At 48.6% G+C, this 23,218-nt stretch overlaps 1 protein-coding gene across 4 annotated transcripts in view; it reads right to left on the reverse strand.

Moving 5' to 3' along the window:
- The window catches only part of LOC119971502 (L-fucose kinase), a 393,737-nt gene that overhangs the window by 160,724 nt on the left and 209,795 nt on the right, over positions 1–23,218 (reverse strand). For all 4 annotated transcript variants that reach the window (XM_038807112.1, XM_038807111.1, XM_038807110.1 and 1 more), the window contains one exon: positions 12,782–12,832. In XM_038807112.1, the coding sequence (XP_038663040.1) occupies positions 12,782–12,832 (51 nt within the window). The remainder of the gene's footprint in view (positions 1–12,781; positions 12,833–23,218) is intronic.

Genomic DNA, 23,218 nt, shown 5'->3' on the forward strand with positions numbered 1-23,218 from the left:
GGGAGGAAACTCCAACGTCGGAATTGAACCCGGGTCCCTGGTGCTGTGACAGCATTGCCTAACCACTGTGCTGCCAGGGTGAGACTTGAACCCATGGCCTTCAGACTCAGAGGTACCAGAACTACTCACCAAACTACGGCTAGCACAGGAAAGTCAGTCAACATTTTAAGTCCAAACTTTACTCAGAGGGACAAATCAATGGGTCTGCAGGCATTTGAACAGGTTTGCAATGTACAGTGAAGAGCAGACCTATGGGGAACATGCAAAATAAAACTGCATCAAAGTCAAAGGCGTTTTGTTCAAAGCATTTACTGAATTCGACCATAGCTGGTTCTGAAACGATGGTACCGTCAGCCAGCCGATCATTTATTTCACAGGGTACTTTCTGAGGTCTCACACCGTGTATGAATCTCAATAAGGTTGGCAAGACTCCAGGATTGTCCCTGAGCTTTCAGGAACTAAAGATTAATTTCCAGGACTGCGCTGCAAACATCCAGGAAGAAACAAAAATCTAAGGGGCATTGAAGAAGTTATGCTTCTTTGATTTTCTTTGAACACTTGGATATACTTGTTACAATAGCTGGAGAAAAAAAGGCCATTTGACTGGGTGGAGCACTGGGAGGCAGGAAAACATGTGACAAAACCTCCAGGAGGATGTCCAAGTGGAAGCTGCAACCCAAGTCTTTGCACACAGCTAACAGATATCTGTGCACATCTGATTTTTCCATACCTACTGGCTGCATGCAGAACAGTGCATCTCATAGTTAAAAATCAAAGCACAGTCACAGGCCATTGGGATTTACAGACTTTTGCGACATCTAATTGAAAATATGAAAGCAGGTTGATAGTTTTCACCAAAGGGTGGCTATACGCAATAGTGTCAACTATAATTCTTCAGCAATATTATTCCACAGAATGTGAAACCATGCACTGCAGGACTAATTACAACTCCACTGATAGAAGGAACGGACAATAGCTGAAGAATAAATTTGAAATTCTCTGCCCAGTGAAGCAGTTGAGGCTCCTTCATTGAGTGTTTTCAAGATAAAGATAGATAGTTTTTTGAAGAATAAAGGAATGTTATGGGCCAAGGTTTAGAGAACAGCAAAGTATATCATGGAGTTTACCTGACCCACAACCTATAATAGATTTTGGTTATGGGGAGCACAAGGGCCCACTCTACAGGTGTGATGCAACAGAGATCTAAAGTATTTTTAAACAAAATAATGTTTATCCTATGAATCCAATTAACATTTTATAAACACACAGTAAACATCTTACCAACTACTAACACTGATAACCCTCCAAAAAGATACAGTACTCTATAGGTAACCCTTAGTAACTTTCCTAACAACATCCATAAGCCAAAACACTTTTAACAAAGACAGTAGGTGTGAATTCTCGCTAGAGAACAGTTGTCACTTTTAAATTATCAAATGATCTAAACACCTTGTTTAACATAGAGAGAGAGACCAGTATACATCTGCTTGGTTTGAATGCAGCTCTCCAACTGAAAGCGAAACTAAAACACAGAGTCCAAAACAGCTTCCAGCTCAAAACAAAAGTGAAAAGCAGAATCACATTCCAGCTCAACCCACACAATGACATCACTGCAGCCATTTGATAAAACACACTTTTCTTAAAGGGACTCTCAAATGACAGGAATAAAGGGTTATGGTGTTCGGGCGGGAAAGTGGAGCTGAGTCCACAAAAGATCAAACCATGATCTCATTGAATGGCGGAGCAGGCTCCAGGGGCCAGATGGCCTACTCCTGCTCCTAGTTCTTATGTTCTTATGAAATGATCCAAGCCATTAGTGTGCAGTTCTAATGCCTTCCCACACCACTGTTAGGGTTTTTACAATCTTAACAGTTCTCTCAAAGGAAAGAAAGAATGAACAAACTTTAATTGTTTTAGGAACATTCACATCCTCAGGGTGTCTCAGGGCACTTCTGTTATGTATTGTTACCAATGCGCTTCTGTATAGTACGTCTGTATTGTGACATCACCAGAGGCACTTGGGAGATTTCCCCCCTCGTTCACCTAAGACTGTAAGCTAGCAATAAAGTCTGTAATAAAGTCTGTCAACTGGTTAAGCAACCTAGGTGGCAACCGGGTTAGCCTTTATCCCTACTGTGAAGTAAAAGTAAAACCCCTCAAAACATAGCAGTAACAACAAAGCTGGCCACGAGGATGGTTTTCCAGTAAAAATAGTCGGAAGAAACAACTCAGACCTGGACCTCATCAAGGATCAATTTTCCGGACACCACGCCACCATCGAGTGAGGTGCAGTTGCAATTGGGTTTTTAGCCTTGGATTTGCTATTGCAAACGGGTTTTTAGCCTTTTGCCAAGGGTGTACATTCATTTTTAAATTAACAGGAAGCACTCTGGACAGTTTCTTAATTTGTTTTTGTACTCGACTGTGATCCAGGAGAGTTTGGAGGTGGGAAATGAAACAAAAGTTTTTTCAGCCAGTGCGTCAATGGTAATAAAACGTTTGATTAAAACAATCAATGGGCTCAAAACATTCTAGAAAATGAGCAAAGTAAAATAAAGATGTCGGCTGTAAAAAAATGAGTTACTTATCGAGGCCGAGTCTTTTTGAACTGTGCGCCTTCGCACATGGTAGGTCACATATCAAAGGCGTTCTGGACCAGGCAAAATCCTCACATCTCAAAGGTGGGTAAACGCAGGAAAGCACCCAAATCCACAAATACTGTACAGTATCACCAAAGGCAAGGAACATTCCTAGGAAAACACAATGGGTGGGATTCTCCCAGCGGGCGGCTAACGGGAGTGTTTTACTCCGGCTTCGGCGCCCGTTCTGGGACCCAATTCTGGGGGCTAGGACGGTGCTGGAGCGGCCTCTGCCACCCCAGCTGCCGATCCCGGCCTGAACCTGGTGCCGCGGGGTCCGCACATGCGCAGTTGAGCCGGCGCCAACTAGCGCATGCGCAGTGACCTTCCCTGCGGCGGCCCCGATGTCAAATGGCGTAGGGCGACAGGAGTCAGCACGGAGGAATGGAGGCCGGGGGCAGAGAGGCCGGCCCGCCGATCGGTGGGCCCTGATCGCGGGCCAGGTCACGAAGGATTACCCCCCCCCCCCACCCCGGGGTTGGACACCCCCCATCCACCCCCCCACAGGCTGCACCTGGACCCTTCAATGCAGAGGTCCCGCGGCTCAGAGGATGTTAGAATGGCGCTGGAGGGACTTGGCATTGCGGAGAATTGCGTCCCGGAGTCGGGGCGGCGTGGTACGATTTGCGCGGCGCCGCACCGATTCTCTGACCCAGCGGGGGGGTTGGAGAATTCCACCCAATGTCTTTGGAGATCGAAGAACTAAAACTCGGTGTATTTTCGATGTACGATGTTACACGGATGATGTCTCCCAGTCCCAGGTGGATCTTTCTGAGGGACTGTGGAGCATGTCCCAGTCTCAGGTGGGCATTGCCGAGGCACTCTAGAGCATGTCACAGTCACTGAGAAGCATTGCCGAGGGCATCGTCACCGTGGTGCAGACATTGGGGAGCCGCCAGATGACGGAGGTGCGGCCGGGGCTCAATTCAGCTGCTATCCGTCCCGAGATGAGATCCAGGGCCGTGGGGCACTGAGAAGGGGACCAGAGCCACCCTACGGAGAGGTGGCATCGGCCGTCAGCTCTAATGAAGAACAATGAAGTGTAGAGACATCTGCTAGCTGAAAGCTTTATCTCTTTTCTCTTCTGCAGTACTTCATTGAAGTGTGAGCCCAAACTCTTGATATTGAGAGTCCACAAGCGAGTCGATATTGGAGGTCATCTCAGGTGACACCAATCTTGCCTTAGCCTTTGGGCATGCAGTGTGTTGGTAGGGCATCACTGGAGCCTTGATAGGTATATTTTACCTCCTTCCTCCAGAGGGACTCAGGCCTATAGTAGTGGATCTGTGCTGGCACACCAGAGGAGCTAAATTTGATAACTATAGGCCATTTAGCTTACTCTTGACATGTTTGAATAAGGATAGAATTACCACAGATTACATTACATAGAATTGTACAGTACTTCTAGCTCAGAAACAGGCCATTCAGCCTAACTGTTAATGTCAGTATTTATGCTCCACATGAGACTCTGCCAATCTCTCTTCCTCTCACCCCCAATAGCATCTTCATATGTTCCCTCCCCTTGATACATTTATCTGACTTCGCCTTAAGGAATCAACTCTCTGTGGAAGTGAGTTCCATATTGCAAGGCCTCTCCGAGTCAATTGGATTCCTATTGTATTTATTGGTGCCTATCGTATTTTCATTGTCCCTAGTTCTGGTATGCCTTGTGAAGCATCTCCATTCTGCCTACGCCAGGGTTTCCCAAACCTTTAGAGCCACGGTGCCCTTAGTGACCTCCCAAGAGCATCAGGGAACCCCAAACATTCTCATAATCTCAACATCCTTTTTTTTGCTACAAAATAGGTACAAACACAGATATCATATAAAAACGAATCTTTTCTCACCATAACTATGCATTAATTTGAAATTAGGCACATAGTCACAAATACATTAACCAGCTATGAGGCCCCTTCACATTAACCCCTGGAAGTAGTACCCATTTTAGGAGGGACTAATCTGGTAATAATTTAAAAGTTCTCTTGTTAAAAAAAAACTTCTTACCTTTTGTCATTTTAATAGGAGGAGTGATGCTGCAAAGTTGATTCTCATATCGGACGCACGCATCTCTCATTCATTCATCCCTCTCTCCCATACACACTCTCAACACTCTCACCCCTCTCTCCCATACACACTCTCAACACTCTCACCCCTCTCTCCCATACACACTCACCCCTCTCTCCCATACACACTCACCCCTCTCTCCCATACACACTCACCCCTCTCTCCCATACACACTCACCCCTCTCTCCCATACACACTCACCCCTCTCTCCCATACACAGTCACCCCTCTCTTCCATACACACTCTCAACCCTCTCTCCCATACACACTCATCCCTCGCTCCCATACACACTCATCCCTCTCTCCCATACACACTCACCCCTCTCTTCCATACACACTCTCATCCCTCTCTCCCATACACACTCACCCCTCTCTCCCATACACACTCGCACTGGAACACTTTTAAAAAATATATATTTTTTATTCTCCTCCTTTATCACACTTTCTCCCAAATTTACACCCAATAATACACAATAATCAGTAACGAATGTAATGTCAATCCTATTATCAATAACAACGATCCCATCCACCCACCAAACCCCAAACATTAGCCCGCATGTTAACATAAACAAGTGACAAAAAGGAATCTGGAATCATAAAAAAACCTGGAAAAAATATAGACGGCTTCTTTCTGTTTGCTGTTAAAGTGATTTATTTTTCAATTGGCAATTTCTTCCCAACTATAAGTCTCCTGTGAAAGCTGTGCCTGAAGCTGAGATATATAATACCAAGGGCATTAATGCCCACTAGAACCTCGGGTACATCCGGAAAGTAAATTGGGACAGTTTGGTCAGCCCCCGAGTCTTGGCTGGCTCTGATTTGCTGTTTATATTTTGCTGAAAGCACTTGAGTTACACTGCAGTGATTTTCTCAGCCCCCAGATATCCAGACTGCCCCGTGGTGCTGCTCACAGTATAATATTGGCATATCACTTTCCCAGTTGTTGTTTCCTAGCTGCCAATGTTTATCTTATTTTCAGTATGTTCAAAATTTATTTTTCATAATATTCTCCCTTCCTCTCCTGGAGTTTTATATCAGCACAGCTCAACTGGCATAGCTCAGCCAGAAATACTGACGCAACCCTAATCCACTCAACTACACTCATTCTGGTCAAGATCAGATAACACGGCATAGATCAGAGAACAGGCTTCTTGCAATGAACGGATCAACATAACCTAAGGCAATGTATTCTATGGTCGGATACGCTGCTTTGGGTTATGGGCCTACAGGGAAAGGTCTGTTTCTTATTTTGCCCATGTTGTCACTTACCGGCCAGGAGAGAGGATTAAGAGCAGTCCTGAGGAGTCATCCATGGCTCAGTGGCACCATTCTGACCCCTGAGGCAGAAGATTGTAGATTCAAGTTCCACTTGAACACATAATTGAGGCTGACATACCAGTGCAGCAGTGATAGAATGTTGCACTGTAGGATGTGCCATATTCCAGGTGAGATGTCAAACCGAAGGCCCGTTGCCCTCTCAGCTGGACATTAAGAATCCTATGGCACTATTTTAAAGAAAAGCATGGAATTTTCCTCATTCCCTGGCCAATACTCATCCCTCAGACAGCACTAATGACCCAGGTTATCAGCTCATTATCACACTGTAGTTTGTGGGATCTTGCTGTGCACAAATCAGCTGCTGCATTTCCCACATTACAACAGTGACTGCTCTTCTGTCGTACTTCATTGGCTGTAAAGCTCTTGAGAACGTCCTCAGGTTGAGAACGCTTTATATAATTGCAAGTTATTTTTTTCCCCTTCACTCTTAAAACCAATCCAAATAATGTCAACGTTAAGGCATAGTCTCATTTAATCCTCTTCCATCCATGCACCTTGCCAGTCCCATTTTTCAAAATGCTGACTATTAAGGACATTCCAGGAGAAATCATTTTTCCAGCAAGTTTATTTCTTCCAATTTACTTTCCAGTATTATTTTATTTAACTTCATTTTTTCATAAAAAGCAAATAGGGCGGAAAATAGTTTTATACTTAAATGGCCTCCAGAGTCCCTCTGGTACGCAAGGTACATGTTTTCTTTATTTATTTATTCATGGGATGTGGACTCTGCTGCCATGACCAGTATTCATTGCCCATCTCTAATTGCCCTTAGAAGGTGATTGTGAGTCCCTTTCTTGAACCACTGCAGTCCATTTGTTGTTGGTGTGCCTCCAGTGTTGTTAAGAAACAAGTTCCAAGATTATGACGCTATGAAAGAACTACAATATATTTCCAAGTTGGGATGGTGTGTGAATTGGGAGGGAACTTCAAGATGGTGGCGTTCGCAAGCGGCTGCTGCCCTGGTCCTTCTGGGTGATAAAGGTTGTTGGAGTTGTCCAGGCAAGTGGAGAGTATTTCGTCACCACTCTGCCTTGTGCCTTGCAGATAGTGGACAGGCTTTAGGGAGTCAGGAGGTGAATTACTTACCACAAAATACCCAGCCTCTGACCTGTTGCTGTAGCCACAGTATTTATTTGGCTGACCCAGTCCAGTTTCTGGTCAATGGTGATTCCCAGGATACTGGTAATGGGGGAGATTCTGCATTGAGAATGCTGCTGAATGTCAAGGGGGATGCTTTAGCTCTTGTTGGAGATGGTCACTGTCTGACACTTGTGTGGCACAGATGTTATTTGTCATTTATCAGCCTAAGCCTCAACTGGATATGCTTCATTCAATATCTTTCCGTAAATTTGCCCTCCTATTTTGAGAAAACACACAAACCGAGTGGACAGGAAAAGATCCAGCCTATATTATCCAGTTACAATGCCCTGCCCACTCTTCAGCCACCCTGACCCTTGTGATCTCGGAGGAAAGAGAAAAGCAAATAAAAATATAGGCCGATTCAAGAGAAAGAAAACTGGAAGATTCCTCTCCAATCCCCTCAGGTGATCAAATTGAGTCTAGGTCACTATGAGGTGATCTCTCCGCAGCTATAAACAGCTCCAACTCCTGCTCAGCGGATCAGCTTTCACCGCATGAGTCAGAAACCTATTCCACTGGTCCACCAGTCCCCAGTTTACTCAGCATTTACACCGGCAAATCTGAAGCAGGTTTTTTTGGAGGGTAGAATCCCAGGGTACCAGCTTCCCCAGTGGTCTGTGACACCAGGTGATTGGACTGTTGGGGTTGGGAATGGGGGTTGTTATAGCAAATTGGATCCTGTCCCCACCCACCATATACTTCCCAGTAGAGAGCACTGGATATCAAACAGATTAATTTATCCCCCAGCCCCTACGGTTGCCCGAGGTAAGATAAGCAAATTGAGTGCAGACTCCGGCCTACGTTTGGGACCATCCCAGTCTGTGGAACATTGCGCAGTAAAACTTCCACAGCAAGCCATCAAGGCACTCTGTTCCCAGTGCTTTTTTATCAATGCTTCGTTCCCTCTTAGGTGTCACTGTGGTTTAGTGCAGGGATTTTCAAGTGCGGGTCACGGGCAGGTGTTGGGAGGGTCGCAGTGCAATGGGTTGCGCCATGTTCGCAGTGGCCTGATTGCAGGACAAGAGCCCAATGGCAGATTTTACATTGAGAATGGCGGCCGTTGCCGCCTTTTAAATGGAAATAAATGAGGCTGTGTGGAATCTTCTGGAAGAAGCGTCAGCAAAGAGCAGCATGTACACTTGGTAAGTACCTTGTACGTTCTTTTGGCTCCAAATCACGGAACCATAGTTGCTTCCATTTTCCAGCTGCTGGCAAGCGGACTATGACGATGGATCATTTTCTTAAAAGTAAAAGATGGCCAGAGACTCAAATAGGCAGTGTACCTATTGGACAGGAACTTATAACAGAATCAGCTGTAGAGAGATGCTCAGAAGGGATCAGCTGTAGAGAGATGCTCAGAAGGGACCAGGGCAGGACAGAGCAGTGCTAGTGTTAGCTCTGTACAGAGCTTCGAGCAAACATTTTGTGGTCGGTTTGTTGGGGAGGGGAGCCAGATTGGAGGGGTTGCCGATTCAGTTAGTGGGGACTAGTTTTCGATACTTAGGGGCCCAGGTGGCTGGGGTTTGGGCGCGGCTCCGGAGGTTGAATTATATGCGCTTGGTGAGTAGAGTTAAGGCAGACCTACAGGGGTGGGATAGTCTCCCATTGTCTTTAGCGGGTCAGGTCCAATTGGTTAAGATGAACACCTCGCCGAGATTTTTGTTTTTATTTCAGTGTCGACTGCCGTTCCTGTCCAAGTTTTTTTCCCGAAGGGTTGAACGGCCCATCTCAGGCTTGGGGCAGCACAGTGGCTCAGTGGTTAGCACTGTTGCCTCACAGCTCCAGGGTCCCGGGTTCAATTCCGGCCTCGGGTGACTCTGTGTGGAGTTTGCATTTTCTTCCCACGTCTGAGTGGATTTCCTCCGGGTGCCTGATTTCCTCCCACAGTCCAAAGATGTGCAGGTTAGGTCATGATAAATTGCCCCTTAGTGTCCAAAAGGTTAGGTTGGGTTACTGGGTTACAGGGATAGGGTGGAAGCCTGGGCTTCAGTAGGGAGCTCTTTCCAAGGGCCGGGACAGACTCAATGGGCCAAATGGCCTCCTTCTGCACTGTAAATTCTATGGTTTATTTGGGTGGGTAAAGTCCTGAGGATTTGGGGGGGGTGTCCTTCAGAGGGACAGAAGGCAAGGGGTCTTGCGCTGCCAAACATGCTATTTTGTTAATGGGTAGCTAATGTAGAGAAGGTTCGGATGGTGCGGGGATCGGGGGGGCTCTCGGTGTTCAGATGGAGTCTGGATCATGAAGAGGGACAAGCTTGGGGGAATTGGTAACAGCGCCACTTCTGTTGGCGCTGACAAGGTACTCGGCGAACCCAGTGATGGTGTCTATGTTAAAAATATGGAGGCAATTCCGCCAGCATTTTGAGTTGGGCCAGCTTCAAGGCTGGCTCCCATTTGTGCTAACTGCCTGTTTGAGCCGGCACAGCTGGATGCCATATTTCGTGCATGGAATAAGGAAGGGCTCGTGAGAGTAAGCAATCTATTCCTGGAAGGGTGGTTTACCAGCCTGGAGAAATTGAAGGGCAAATTTGGGTTGTCCCGCTTGGACATGGTTAGGTAACTCTAGGTACAGAGCTTTGTTAAGAGGATGTTCCCGGAGTTCCGAGTGGTGGCGCCATCATCTTTATTGGAGAAGATTTTCTTCTGTTCAGGATCGGAGGGCTGTATGTCCAGCATGTGCAAATGGATCATAAGAGAAGCTCTGTGGAAGGGGTAAAGGCTAACTGGGGAGGAACTGGGGCCAATACTGGAGGAGGAGGTATGGAGTGAGGCTTTGCGGAGGGTGAACATCACATCGTGTGCAAGACTGAGCCGGATCCAGCTGATCGAGCTGACTAAGGTGAGCATGAGTTGGTTTTCTGAGGGGGTGGAGGATAGGTGCGAGCGCTCTTTGAGACGGCCCGCGCAATACACACACATACTCTGGTCCTGTTCCAAGCTGGTGGGTTTTTGAGGTCCTTTTTTTAGCACCATGTCGGCGATTCCAAATATTAAGATGGAGATCTGTCCTTTGGCAGCTATACTTGGAGTTTCAGATGTGCAGGAGCTGCGGGCAGGGGCAGATGTTCTTGCCTTCACCTCGTTGGTGACATGGAGGCGTACCTTGCAGGACTGGAGTTTGGCGACACCACTGAGCATGTCTGCGTGACAAGGGGATTTGATGGAGTTTTTGCACCTTGGCAAGGTCAATTACATCGTGAGGAGTTTCATTGAAGGGTTCGACTGGAGATGGCGGCTTCATTTTGTACTTCAAAGAGTCACTATTAGCTATTGGGGGGGGGGGGGTGGTAAGTAGGGTCTGTTCTTGTTTCTCGGCTGAAGCATAGATTTTGGGGTGTTTGCATCTGGTTAAGGATTATTCTTTGCATTTTTTGTAATTTTGTAAAAAATGTTACTAAAAACATTTTTTTTAAAAATTCTGTACAGAGCTCCACAGTCTCTGATTAACAGCCTACAAAGGAGAAACTTAACTCGGGAACAAAAGCAGTATAAAGATGATTCCTTGAGGTATGGTTTTGTCAATTGCACCAAGCAAATAAGGAGGCAAAGCTCTTGCATGTTATATGCAAAGAAGTACTGGCAAATGAGAGGAGACGTTTCAGATTTGTGATGGGTGAAAAAATCCTTTTGAGGTTGAGACCCCAGAGTCTTGTTATTAACTTAAGAGATGACTCCAAATTAAAAGACCACAATGCTGTATCTGATCTGTGATAACACATTCAAAATACACCAAAAACCCATGAAACTGTCAGCATTCTGGTGTAGCATCTCCCAGGAGTATCCAGTATCGAGTAAAACAAGCATTTTGTTGCTACTGCCCTTCACAACAATCTACAAGTGCGAGATTGGATTTTCCGTCTTGATAAAGGTGAAGACGGCACAAAGTAACTGGCTGAAATCTGCACCCGATATGCGCTTTGCCCTCTCCTCCTTTGAACCTGATTGGAGTGAGATCATGAGGACCAAGCATGCTCCCCATTCGCATTGAAGGTAGGAGAACATAGTTTGTGTCGCAGAGGCCGGCTGTCATGGGTTGCGAAAGCTGGAGGCCAGCGTGGGTCGTGAAAGCCGGAGGCCAGCGTGGGTCACGAAAGCTGGAGGCCGGTGTGGGTCGCCAAGGCCGGATGCCGGCATGGGTCGAGAAGGTCAGCCGCCGTGGCTCTCGAAGGTTGTTCGGCATGGGTCGCAAAGGTCAGCCAGTGTGGGTCGCGAAAGCTGGAGGCCGGCGTGGGTCGCCAAGGCCGGATGCCGGCATGGGTCGCAAAGGTCAGCCAGTGTGGGTCGCAAAAGCTGGAGGGCGGCATGGCTCTCGAAGGCCGGCCGACGAGGGTCGCAAAGGTCAGCCAGCATGGGTCGCGAAGGGTGGCCGGCGTGGATCACGAACATTGGCTGGCGTGGGTCGCGAAGGGCGGCCGGCGTGAGTCGCGAAGGTCGGCTGGCGTGGGTCGCGAAGGGCGGCCGGCGTGAGTCGCGAAGGTCGGCCGGCGTGAGTCGTGAAGGTCGGTTGGCGTGGATCGCAAAGGTCGGCCGGCGTGAGTCGTGAAGGTCAGCCGGCATGAGTTGCGAAGGTCGGCCGGCGTGCGTCGCGAAGGTCGGCCGGCGTGAGTCGCGATGGTCGGCCGCGTGATTCGCGAAGGTCAGCCGGCGTGGGTTGCGAAGGTCGGCCGGCGTGAGTCGCGAAGGTCAGCCGGCGTGGGTCGCGAAGGTTGGCCGGCATGGGTCTCGAAGGTCGGCCGGCGTGGGTCGCGAAGGTCGGCCGGCGTGAGTTGCGAAGGTCGGCCGGCGTGGGTTGCGAAGTGGGTCCCAGGAAAACAAGTTTGAAAAACACTGGTTTACTGGTGGCACTCACTGCTAAATCAGAAAGTTCTACGTTCACAGCCCACTCAATAGGTCTGAGCCAATAAACCCAGGATGAAACTCGAGCGCTGAGGAGGTGAACTGTTGGAGGTACCATCTTTGGCATAACACATTAAACCAAAGCCCCACAGTCACTCGAAGGTTAATGTAAACGTTCCCATGACACTATTTTAATAAGAGCAGGGGAGGTTTTCCAGTGTCCTGGCCAATATCCTTCAACCAATGTTATTAAAAGACAGATTATCTGCTCACCAACACTAACTCTTCGTGGCAACTTGCTGTACACAAATTCACTGAAGCGTTTCCCATATTACAACACTGGCTACACTTGACTGAAATTGACTGATAAACACCTTGGGATGTTCGAAGGTTATGAAAGGTGATAAATAAATACTAAATTGGATTTTTTTTTTAATTGATGAGATTATGAAAGCTACAATGAGACAGCCAAACTCAATCGGTCTCAGGGAGCTGTCACACTAATTACAGGAAGAACTGTGGGAAGCACTGAGTGAACTCAGCAAGACAGAAATATGTTCATCCTGGAGAAAGGAAGAGTGTACCTAATGACCTTCACTGAAATCTGCAGAGAGAATCTAAATGAAAGGGTTAGGGAGAGATGCGTTTGGTGTTCATTTCTGCTTCCAGCCTCTAATCACAGCGAGATGTGCACCCACCCTTTGTGACCCACCTCCCTCATTATGGTTATCACATTAGCTAAAGGTTGGACTGTTGGTGACTCACCATGTGCAGGATCAGTATTCTCGCTGTCTGCAGTACATCAGAGGTGACAACCTGGAAAAAAGAGGGGAGACGATGTTAGGATACACGCTGCAAATGATCAGTCTCAAATTTGTTTCCTCCGTTCCCTCCATCCCTCCTGAAAATGCTTGTTGATACTGTGGTGTGGTTTCCCAGCTAACTTTCCCCCCCCAGAATTCCTGTAAAGTGCGAGACCGGGACGCAAGTATTACAAGAATCTATAGTGGCGGAGCATCACATTAAAGTTTGAACCGTCCTCATTTGGCATCTACACAATGAAATGCTGGCAAGCTTCATTGTGATTAGTAGTGGGAACACGGGCTAATTTTTCAGAATAAGGAATTAGCAATTATATTTCAAATTGTTAACAAAGCACAGGCCGGTTGGACTAATTCAGTTCTGAGGAGTCGCGATTGGCATTGAACATTGTGTAATCATCAGTGAACATCCTCACCATAGACAGCATCCTATCGGGCTACATCACAGCCTGGTATGGCAACTGCTCGGCCCAAGACTGCAAGAAACTTTAGAGAGTCGTGAACGCAGCCCAGTCCATCACCCGAACACACCTCCCATCCATTGACTATCTGCACATCCCGCTGCCTTGGAAAAGTGGGCAGTATAATCAAAGACCTCTCCAACCCGACTTAATGCACTTTCCAAAGTGGATGATGCCACGTTCCAAATCGGTGCTGCTGCTGACATGTCTTCATTCTTCCTTAATCGTGGTTTCCCACCGGCTATGGTCAACAGGTCTCTCAACCGTGATTGACCCATCTCCCGCACCTCTGCCATCACCCCTTTCCTCCCTCCCAGATTGAGGATGGGTCCCCTTTGTCCTCACTTTTGACTCCACCAGCCTCCACATTTAAAGAATCATTCTCTGCCAGTTCCACCAACGGCAGCATGATTGCACCACCAAACACATCTTCCCCTCACTCCCCGTCAGCATTTCATAGGGACTGTTCCCTCCAGGATACCCAGGTCCACTCCTCCATCACCCCTAAGACCTCACCCTCTTCCCGCAGCACCTTCCCATGCAATCGCAGAAGGTGCAACACCTGCACCTTTATCTCCTCCCTGCTCACCATCCCAAGGCCTCAACACTCTTTTCAAGTGAGGCAGCGCTTCACGTGCACCTCCTTCAATCCATTTGGTTGGATTTGTTGCTCCCAATGCGGGCTACTCGACATTTGAGAGTCCAGGCGTTTGTAGAACACTTTCAGTCCATCTGTAAGCAGGACCCAGACCTTCCTGTCGCTCTCCATTTCAACTCACCGTCCTGCTATCATGTCCACATGTCCGTCCTTGGCCTGCTGCAATGTTCCAGTGAAACCCAGCGCAAACTGGAGGAACAGCACCTCATCTTCTGATTAGGTGCATTAGAGCCTTCCGGACTTAGTGAACTCTCTCCCCCACCTTCACCCCATCTTTATTTCTATCAATTTATTTTGATTTTTATTTCTTCCATTGATCTGTTTTTCAATCACCATTGTCCTCCCCCCCCCCCCCCATTCTATTTGGACCAACTATTCCAGTTGCCCTTTAACACACTGCTCAACTTTGTTCTGCCATTAACACATTCTGATAGATACATAGATACAAAGATAGGAGCAGGAGGAGGCCTTTTGGCCCTTCGAGTCTGCTCCGCCATTCATCACGATCATGGCTGATCATCCAACTCAATAGCCTAATCCTGTTTCTCCCCATGGCCTTTGATCCCATTCTCCCCAAGAGATATATCTAGCCGCCTCTTGAATATATTCAATGTTTTAGCATCAACTACTTCCTGTGGTAATGAATTCCACAGGCTCACCACTCTTCAAGTGAAGAAATGTCCCCATATCTCTGTCCGAAATGGTTTACCCTGAATCCTCAGACAATGACCAGTTCTGGACACACACATCATTGGTAACATCTTCCCTGAACCCTGTCTAGTCCTGTTAGAATTTTATAAGTCTCTATGAGATCCCCTCATTCTTCTGAACTCCAGCGAGAACAATCCCAACCTAGTCAATCTCTCCTCATATGACAGTCCCGCCATCCCTGGAATCAGTCTGGTAAACCTTCGCTGCACTCCCTCGAGAGCAAGAACATCGTTCCTCAGAGAAGGAGACCAAAACTGCACACAATGCTCCAAGTGTGGCCTCACCAAGGCCCTGTATAATTGCAGCAACACATCCCAGGTCCCGCTGCACACTCCCCTCTCCCAATTTACAACCATTCAGGTAGTAATCTGCCTTCCTGTTTTTGCTTCCAAAGTGAATAACCTCAGATTATTCCAAATTATACTGCATCTACCATTGGTTTGCCCACTTGCCCAACCTGTCCAGATCTTGCTGTAGGATCCCGGCATCCTCGTCACAATTTACCCTCCCACCTAACTTGGTATCATCTGCAAACTTTGAGATGTTACATTTTGTTCCCTCATCCAAATCATTAATATATATTGTGAATAGCAGGGGTCCCAGCACCGATCCCTGTGGTACCCCACTAGTTACTGCCTGCCAATTTGAAAAGGACCCATTAATCCCTACTTTTTGTTTCCTCTCTCCCACCCAGTTTTCTATCCACCTCAATACATTTCCCCCAATCCCATGCGCTTTACTTTTGCACAATATCTCTTTATGTGCCACCATCAGCACCCTTCTTAGCCTTAATCATTCTTTGTCTTCTGTCCTCGACGTCTTTGTCAATTTCCACCTATTGCTGGCCCCCTATCCAGACCCACCGCTCCACGCCCCCCACTACAATATGAATCTGACCCGATTTCCAGTTCTCACCAGCTTTGACAAAGCTTTGATCCAGACTCGAAACATTAGCTCCTTTCTCTTTCCACAGATGCTGTCAGACCTGCTGAGATTGTTCAGAATATTCGTTTTTTGGTTTCAGATTCCAGCATCTGCAGTAATTTGCTTTTAATAACAAACCAGCTGAGTTTCCAATGACAATCCAAAGGTTCCATGGTCGATTTTGCTGGTACCAGTTATTTATTTCTAGATTTTGGTTTCTTCAAATCAAATTCAAAATATCGGATTTGAATTCATGGGGCGGGATTCTCCGACCCTCCGTGCCAAAAGCGGGATCAGCGCGGGGTCGGAAAATGAGCGTCAAACGTGAGATCGGGTCTGACGCTGCTCCCGCAATTCTCCGGTCCCCGGAGAATCGGCGGCAATCACACAAGCGCGGTTGACGCGGCGCTGGTCGGGGGCCATTGAAAGAGACCACCCCCCAGCGATTGTCTGAGTGCAGCTGGCCGAGACTGCCCTGGTGGAGGGCGGGGAGATCATTCACGGGGGGGGCGGTGGCCTCCAGGATGGCCACGCTACCGATCGGGGGCCACCGATCCGCGGATGCGGGTGATCTGGCGGGGGGGGCCTATCTACATTGGTGCTGGTCCATGGTGTGGGTCGGCCATGTCTCGTGGGCCGCTGTGCGCATGTGCGGACCCCTAACCGGTATCGGCAGCCGGAGCTGCTCCGGGGCCCTGCAAGCCCCCTGCAAATCGGAGAATCACTCTAGACGTATTCCAGGTATGCCCAGAGTGATTTACACGTAATGTTCCGCAGGCGTGGGGACATAGCCCCATTATTGGAGAATCTCGCCCCTGGTGTCTGGTATATTCATAGATTTTCATAGAATTTACAGTGCTGAAGGAGGCCATTCGGCCCATCGAGTCTGCACCGGCTCTTGGAAAGAGCACCCTACCCAACCGCACACCTCCACCCCATCCCCATAACCCAGTAACCCCATCCAACACTAAGGGCAATTTTGGACACTAAGGGGAAATTTAGCATGGCCAATCCACCTAACCTGCACATCTTTGGACTGTGGGAGGAAACCGGAGCACCCGGAGGAAACCCACGCACACACGGGGAGAACGTGCAGACTCCACACAAGACAGTAACCCAAGCTGGGAATCGAACCTGGGACTCTGGAGCTGTGAAGCAATTGTGCTAACCACTATGTTACCTTCCGAACTTCTGATTGCCAAATCGACCAACAACCATTGCAGCATCATCAATCAAATACAAAATACTGCAGATGCTGGAAATTGAAAATAAAACCAGGAAGTGTGTTAATGATTCAGGTTCAGTTCTGATGAAAGGTCATTGGCCTGAAAAGTTACTTCTGTTTCTCTGATACAGCAAGACCTTCTGAATGTTATCAGTATTTCCTGAATTTCCAGTTGTGCCTATCTTCTATTTAAGGTTCCAGCTTAGGACTCCCGAACAAGTAGAAACATCCTCTTCATGTCTGCACTGTCATACCCCATCAGAATTTTAAAAGCCTTTGTTAGGCCATCTCTCAGACTCTTATTTGGACAAAAGAGCTCCTGCTGGTTCTAACCTCTCATTACTTTTCTTTTAATTTAGTGTATTAAATTATTTATTTTCCAATTAAGGAGCAATTTAACGTGGCCAATCCACATAACCAGCACATCTTTCGGATTGTGGGGGTGAAATCCACGCAGACATGGGGAGAATGTGCAAACTCCTCACGGACAGTGACCAGGGCCGGGATTCGAACCTAGGTCCTCAGCGCCGTAGTCTCAGTGCTAACCATTGTGCCACCGTGCTGCCCTTTTAACCTCTCAGTTCTGGCATTATCCTTGCAAATCATTTTTGCACCTTCTCCAGTGCTTCTACATCCTATTGACGTTAAAAAGCAGGACATTGAGGAGGATCAGTCATGGAGGCTGGGGATAATCGGTTTCCTGAACAAGTGGAGTTCAATGCAAGACAGAACATCATGAATGGATTATGGAGGAGGAGGAGGAGGTTGGGTTGGGAGTGAGTAGCGGCACATTAGCTGTGGTTAGCACTGTTGCTTCACAGCGTCAGGGACCTGGGTTGGGTCATTGTCTGTGTGGAGTCTGCATATTATCCCTGTGTATGTGTGGGTTTCCTCCGGGTGCTCCGGTTTCCTCCCACAAGTCCCAAAAGACATGAAAGTTAGGTGGATTGGCCATGCTAAATTGCCCCTTAGTGTCCAAAAAGGTTAGGTGGGGTTACTGGGTTATGGGGATAGGGTAGAGGTATCAGCTTAAGTAGGGTGCTCTTTCCAAGGGCTAGTACAGACTCGATGGGCCGAATGGCCTCCTTCTGCACTGTAAATTCTATGATTCTATGAATCTGCATGTATGCTTTCCTTAATTTTCCATCCATTAATTAATGCAGTAAGGAACACGCATTCGTAAAATTTACAAGTTAATGTCCAAGTTGAGGATCGAGGTTGGAGGGGTAGCTTTGAGGTGAGGAAGGGTTTGGTGCTGTCTCTGATTTCAAGGATCATCCTTCAAAACCAATAAAGAAGAACTGACAGTGAAAAGGGAGCTGGGGATTAGCAAGTCAGATTTCAATAGCCAAGTTGGTAGCTCACCATGGGAATGAAGTCTCTGCTATTTATAACCATAACCCAACTGTGAGATGGGATCAATCTGTTAGCAATTCACTTCTTGGCATCAATTACTCTATTTTCTGATTTGTTAAACTCAGTAGCTTATGTTCATTTCCTTTAATCCTTTACTTTATTAAAAATAAATTACAATTGATTAAACTCAAGACTGTGTTTGGTGCTGAATCTCAATGTAATATGTTGAACCATATCTGCATCCAATTTTGTTTGATTACCGCTATTATTTATCACCAGCCTGGATTAACATGCTGCAAGCTTGAAATGGATGTGCTAAACTGTTATGAATAACCAGAATTATGATTATAACACTGGAGTGGGTTTGACTTTGCTGGTAATGGAATTGCTTGCTGATCATAAAATTCTAATAGTCACATTTAACAGCAGCTTTAATGAATGCAAAAAAGACTAAAAGTTAATAAGGCACAGTTGTGTCCAAAATACAAATGCATAGAAAAGTTAATGTGTACTGTCCACATATGTGGAGACCATCTCTGAAAAAACATCAATATTTTTATCTACGGTTCTCTCCTTTGCTGAAGGTGCTGCCTCTTCAGGTGCTGGACAGTCCTCCATTGCTTCACCCAAGCAGCTATTCTTTACGGTCCCAATCTAATTGAATGGTAGAGCAGGCGAATGTAGTATTACAATCCCAGACCAGATCCCAACAGTTGCTAGGATACTGGACAGAACCCGGAATATTTAATTTAATTTGTAAGACTTTGAGGAAAGAATACTTCGTCCCAGGAGTGATTCCACACACAAATAGGGATATGATACTATAAAACAGACTTTATGACTAACACAATATTACTATCTTGAATATGATAAAGACAATAGCTTACATTAGCAATTAAACAATACTTAATAATACAATGAAACAATGACTCCTAACTGCGATCTTTATCTCCACTCGAACAACACTCATCTCAGGTCAAAATCCACTTTTATATACAGCTGGCAGACCCAGGAATACTTGCTTAAAATAGAGATATTGGACAGCCTGCTTTGAGAAAGAGATTTTTGCCCCTCTTAAACTACTGTTTAACCTGCCAGCCTTTGAGAAACTGCTCCTGTCCTGTTCACAGGCAAATCATTAACTCACTGTTTTGAGAGAAATTGCTTCTGTTCACAGATAGACCAATCGGTGCCATGGTTATAAAAAGCGAGTTTGTGACGCCGTTTTCACGAACAGCAAGACCAGGTGTGTTTGCCGTTCGTAAAAACGGCGGAAAGGGCTGGGACTTCGGCCCATCTAACAGCTGAGAATCGCTGCCGGCCGTAAAGAAACGGCGGCAGCGATTCGGGTCGGGACTTCGGCGGGGGGGGGGGGGGGGGGAGAATAGCGGGAGGGCAGCAAAAATGTCGGGAAGGCCCTCCCGCTATTCTCCCACCCGTCGTGGGGGTCGGAGAATTTCGCCCCTCATGTCTGTCCACATCCCAATCTCAAATTGAATTTCAAAACGGAAAATGCAACACCCACTTCAGCCCCTGGCTCCTCCCTTACTAAACTCAACACCATGGGTGGGATACCCTGTCAACCGATGCCAAAATCGGGAAACACGATTGGGCAGAGATTCATGCCTCAGCCAAAAATCTTGGTCAGCTCCGGTCGCCAAATGGAAAGTCATACTCTGGCCCCTCTACAGCGGCGTGAATGCGTTCTACACCACATGTCGCTGTGGCCATGCAAATTCTACAGTAAACACCATTGGCATATCATTAATTGTCCCTCCCCAGTATTCTCCGGGCCTCCAGCAATGCTCCGCTTCCAACATGAGGAATTATCAATGGCGAGATTTACTTGTGATATATAAAATGGCGAAGCAGGTGCCGTGGCTGCTGAGGGAGAAGGTGGAGGTAGGACATGTTCCCAAAGGCTCAACCGTGGGCTGCCAGTGCTGTCACTGGCTGGGGGGTGCAGGAGGGGGTCATCCGCCAGGGCTGGGGGGGGGGGGGGGGGGGGGGGAACCTAGGAGTGACCAAGAGATGGGCCGTGGAGTTGAGGTCACTCCCTAGGATCAAGGCGTCCAGGCGCGGACTGCCATTGCCACAGTCGCAAGGCAGCCATCTTGTTGCGCACCCACTGACTGCCCACCGTGACCACGATTGCGCAGAGCGACACCGGCCGTATAGGAGCCCCCACCCCTTCTGCCCTCACACACACAAGGGTGCAACCTACTGGTGGGGCATCACGTGACCCACCCAAGGAAGACAGTTGATTCCCCAGGAGGGCGCTGGCCATGGGCTGAAGAGTGTAGAGCCAGTCACTGTTACTCCTGCTGGCAGGGACGGGGGCCAGGGCCAGAGGCTCCCCCGGCGCCGAGCACTGACGGGGCAAGGGGTGCGGAGGGCAGAGTGCCAGGGGAACCATTGTAAGCGGGGGAAAAGAGGGCGGGGTCGCGGGGACAGGGACTGCAGGCCAAGGCCACCGTGTAGCCCCTTGGGCCTGATCAGACACGGGAGTACACACCATGTTAATATCTCTGCACTTTATCCCTTGCGGAAAATGGATTTTGTTATCCAACCTGGCATGGTTGCCATGATCCTAGCCACTGCACGCACTGAGGCTGCACGAGCAAGAGCTGCTCGGTGAGGGCCCTGTAGAACCGGAGCCTGCTTCAGAGGAACAGGAGCCAGCAGGTGAGGGTGGAGAGCTGGCCGCTCAACAGGCCGAGGAGGAGGTGGGAAGGAGGCGCCGCATCACGCCTTGTGTATATCTATTCGTCATTTGAGGACCGGCCGGACCGAGCGCATCGCCAAAAACTCCGGCTGAGCAGGGGGACCGTCCAACATCACTGCCACATTATGGTGCATCTGTCACTGGGGGGATATGGGGGAGGACACCCGCTGCCGGTGGCCATCAAGGGGACGGTCGCCGGTTGCCCTGAACTTTTACACCACGGAGACATTTCTGGGATCTCGCAGACCTCGGTACACAGGGGCATCCGCGCTATAACGGAGGCAATGTGTGCCCAGACAGCACAATACACTACCTTTGACATGGACTGACCCCACCAGGTTGCCCAGGCAGCAGGAATTGCCGCCATCACTGGGATGCCCCAAATCCAAGGGGTGATCGAAGGGATGCGTGCCCCCCCCCCCCCCCCCCCCCCCCCCCCCATGAGCACCCGAAAGGGTTTCTACTCCATGAACGTGCAGTTGATGTGTCACCATGAGATGCACATCATGTACGCCTGCACCCATACCCAGGCATTGTGCAGGGCGCATTCATCCTGGCGCACTCGACAGTTCCACATTCCTTTGAGACGCACCCCTGGGTGAGGGGTTGATTCCTGGGCGACAGGGGTTATCCGCTGCGGTCATGACTGATGACACCTATCCGGAGGCCACAGACCGATGCAGAGAATCGTTACAACATGGCCAATGCAGCGGCCAGAGGAATGATCAAGCGGTGCATCGGCGTCTTGAAGATGCGGTTCAAGTGACTGGACTGCTCTGGAGTGCCCTCCAATATAGCACAAGGAGAGTCTCCCACATCGTGGTGGTCTGCTGCATGGTCCACAACATCGCACAGCAGAGGGGTTATATTCTGGAGGAGGTTAAACGCCAGGCCTTGTCTGACAAGAAGGATGCAGAGGAAGGCCAAGATGGGCAGGGCATGGGGCCCGGGTAGACACTCGAGGCCGCCAAGCACAGGACAATCTAATTCGCCTCCAGCTTCACTGATAAGAAGGCCTGGCCACCGGCATCCCTACCATCTCATCCCACCCCCCCGCCACCCCACTAAACACCTCCTCCCGAGCTGTCCACCCCTCCATGCTCCATACCTGCCTCACTAAATGGTGCTGGCCCTGGGTTGACAGTACCAACAGGTTTGGTCCATGACGACCTGCTCCACGATGGGCTCTGGGCTCAGGATCATTGGGCGGAGTCTGGCTCCTACCCTCGGATCACATTCCACCATCCACCAGGGTGATCTCTGCATGCATGCTGGCCAACCCACCGCATGGTCCCATCGCACCCATGGGGTGGCGGGTGATGCTCTGAGGTGCACTGGGGCGAAGTGGGGAATTAGGAGGGGACACGGCTGAGAGCCAGGAAAGTGTACAGTGGCTACCCTGGGAGCCCGGGCCCTTGCCCACCTCCAACGCCCAAAAACCCCACCAGAGCCTCTCCCTGCCCCCCACCCCACCCATCCCCTCACCCACCGAACCCGGCACACCATCTGCTCCCAGCCTATCCCTCACATCTGTAGCCATCTGAGATGGCCAACTGCAAAGGACCATGGGAATTACGGCCAACCCAGGACTCAGACAGGTAGAGAGTTTATGTGTATTTGAAAGGCAGGTAGCCAGACCCGATCGAAACCCCGCTCGTTTGCATTCTAATGGCCCATTTCCCCAGAACAATAGGACAGCACTCAAGAAACTAATACAGACACAGACTGATCGGCGCCACTCCCTTTACCCAGAGAGCCCAACTGCCAAGGTCAATGACCGCTAAGGACCCTCCCAGCCACCAAGGCACCTGCCCCTTTATTGGCCGAAATCGAAGGCAGTGATCAAAAACCTGTTGAATTATTGGGTCCAAGATTAAGGACCACCCCAAATAGCGCGAAATCCCAGAGGAATAAAAGGGGACACAGCCATGTGTTCGGCCTCTTTTGGACCCGGCCTGTGCCAGCCTCTGTTAGATCCGGCCTGTGCCAGCCCAACTGCAGCATAACGACCAGATAGCCAAGTTCAAGATCAACGATGGCTACCTGACGGATGAGCCCAGCAGACACAGAGCCACTTCTTCAAACCAGCCACGTGAGATCAAAAGAAAGGCCTTATCAATCTGCACAGCGCCGGTCGCCCTGAAGTTAAGTATAGGTTATTGTAGTTGATAGGTGTAGTTTAACTTGTAGTATATTGTGCTTGCACGTCGAAATAACCCTTGTATGTGAATAAACCATCTTTGAACTTGAACTGATTAACTGGTTGTATGGTCATTTGACCGATATACGGGAAAGCTTTGTGGTTCAGTAAGAGAAATAGA

Source organism: Scyliorhinus canicula, chromosome 9 (genome assembly GCF_902713615.1).
Source record: "Scyliorhinus canicula chromosome 9, sScyCan1.1, whole genome shotgun sequence".
NCBI lineage: Eukaryota > Metazoa > Chordata > Chondrichthyes > Carcharhiniformes > Scyliorhinidae > Scyliorhinus > Scyliorhinus canicula.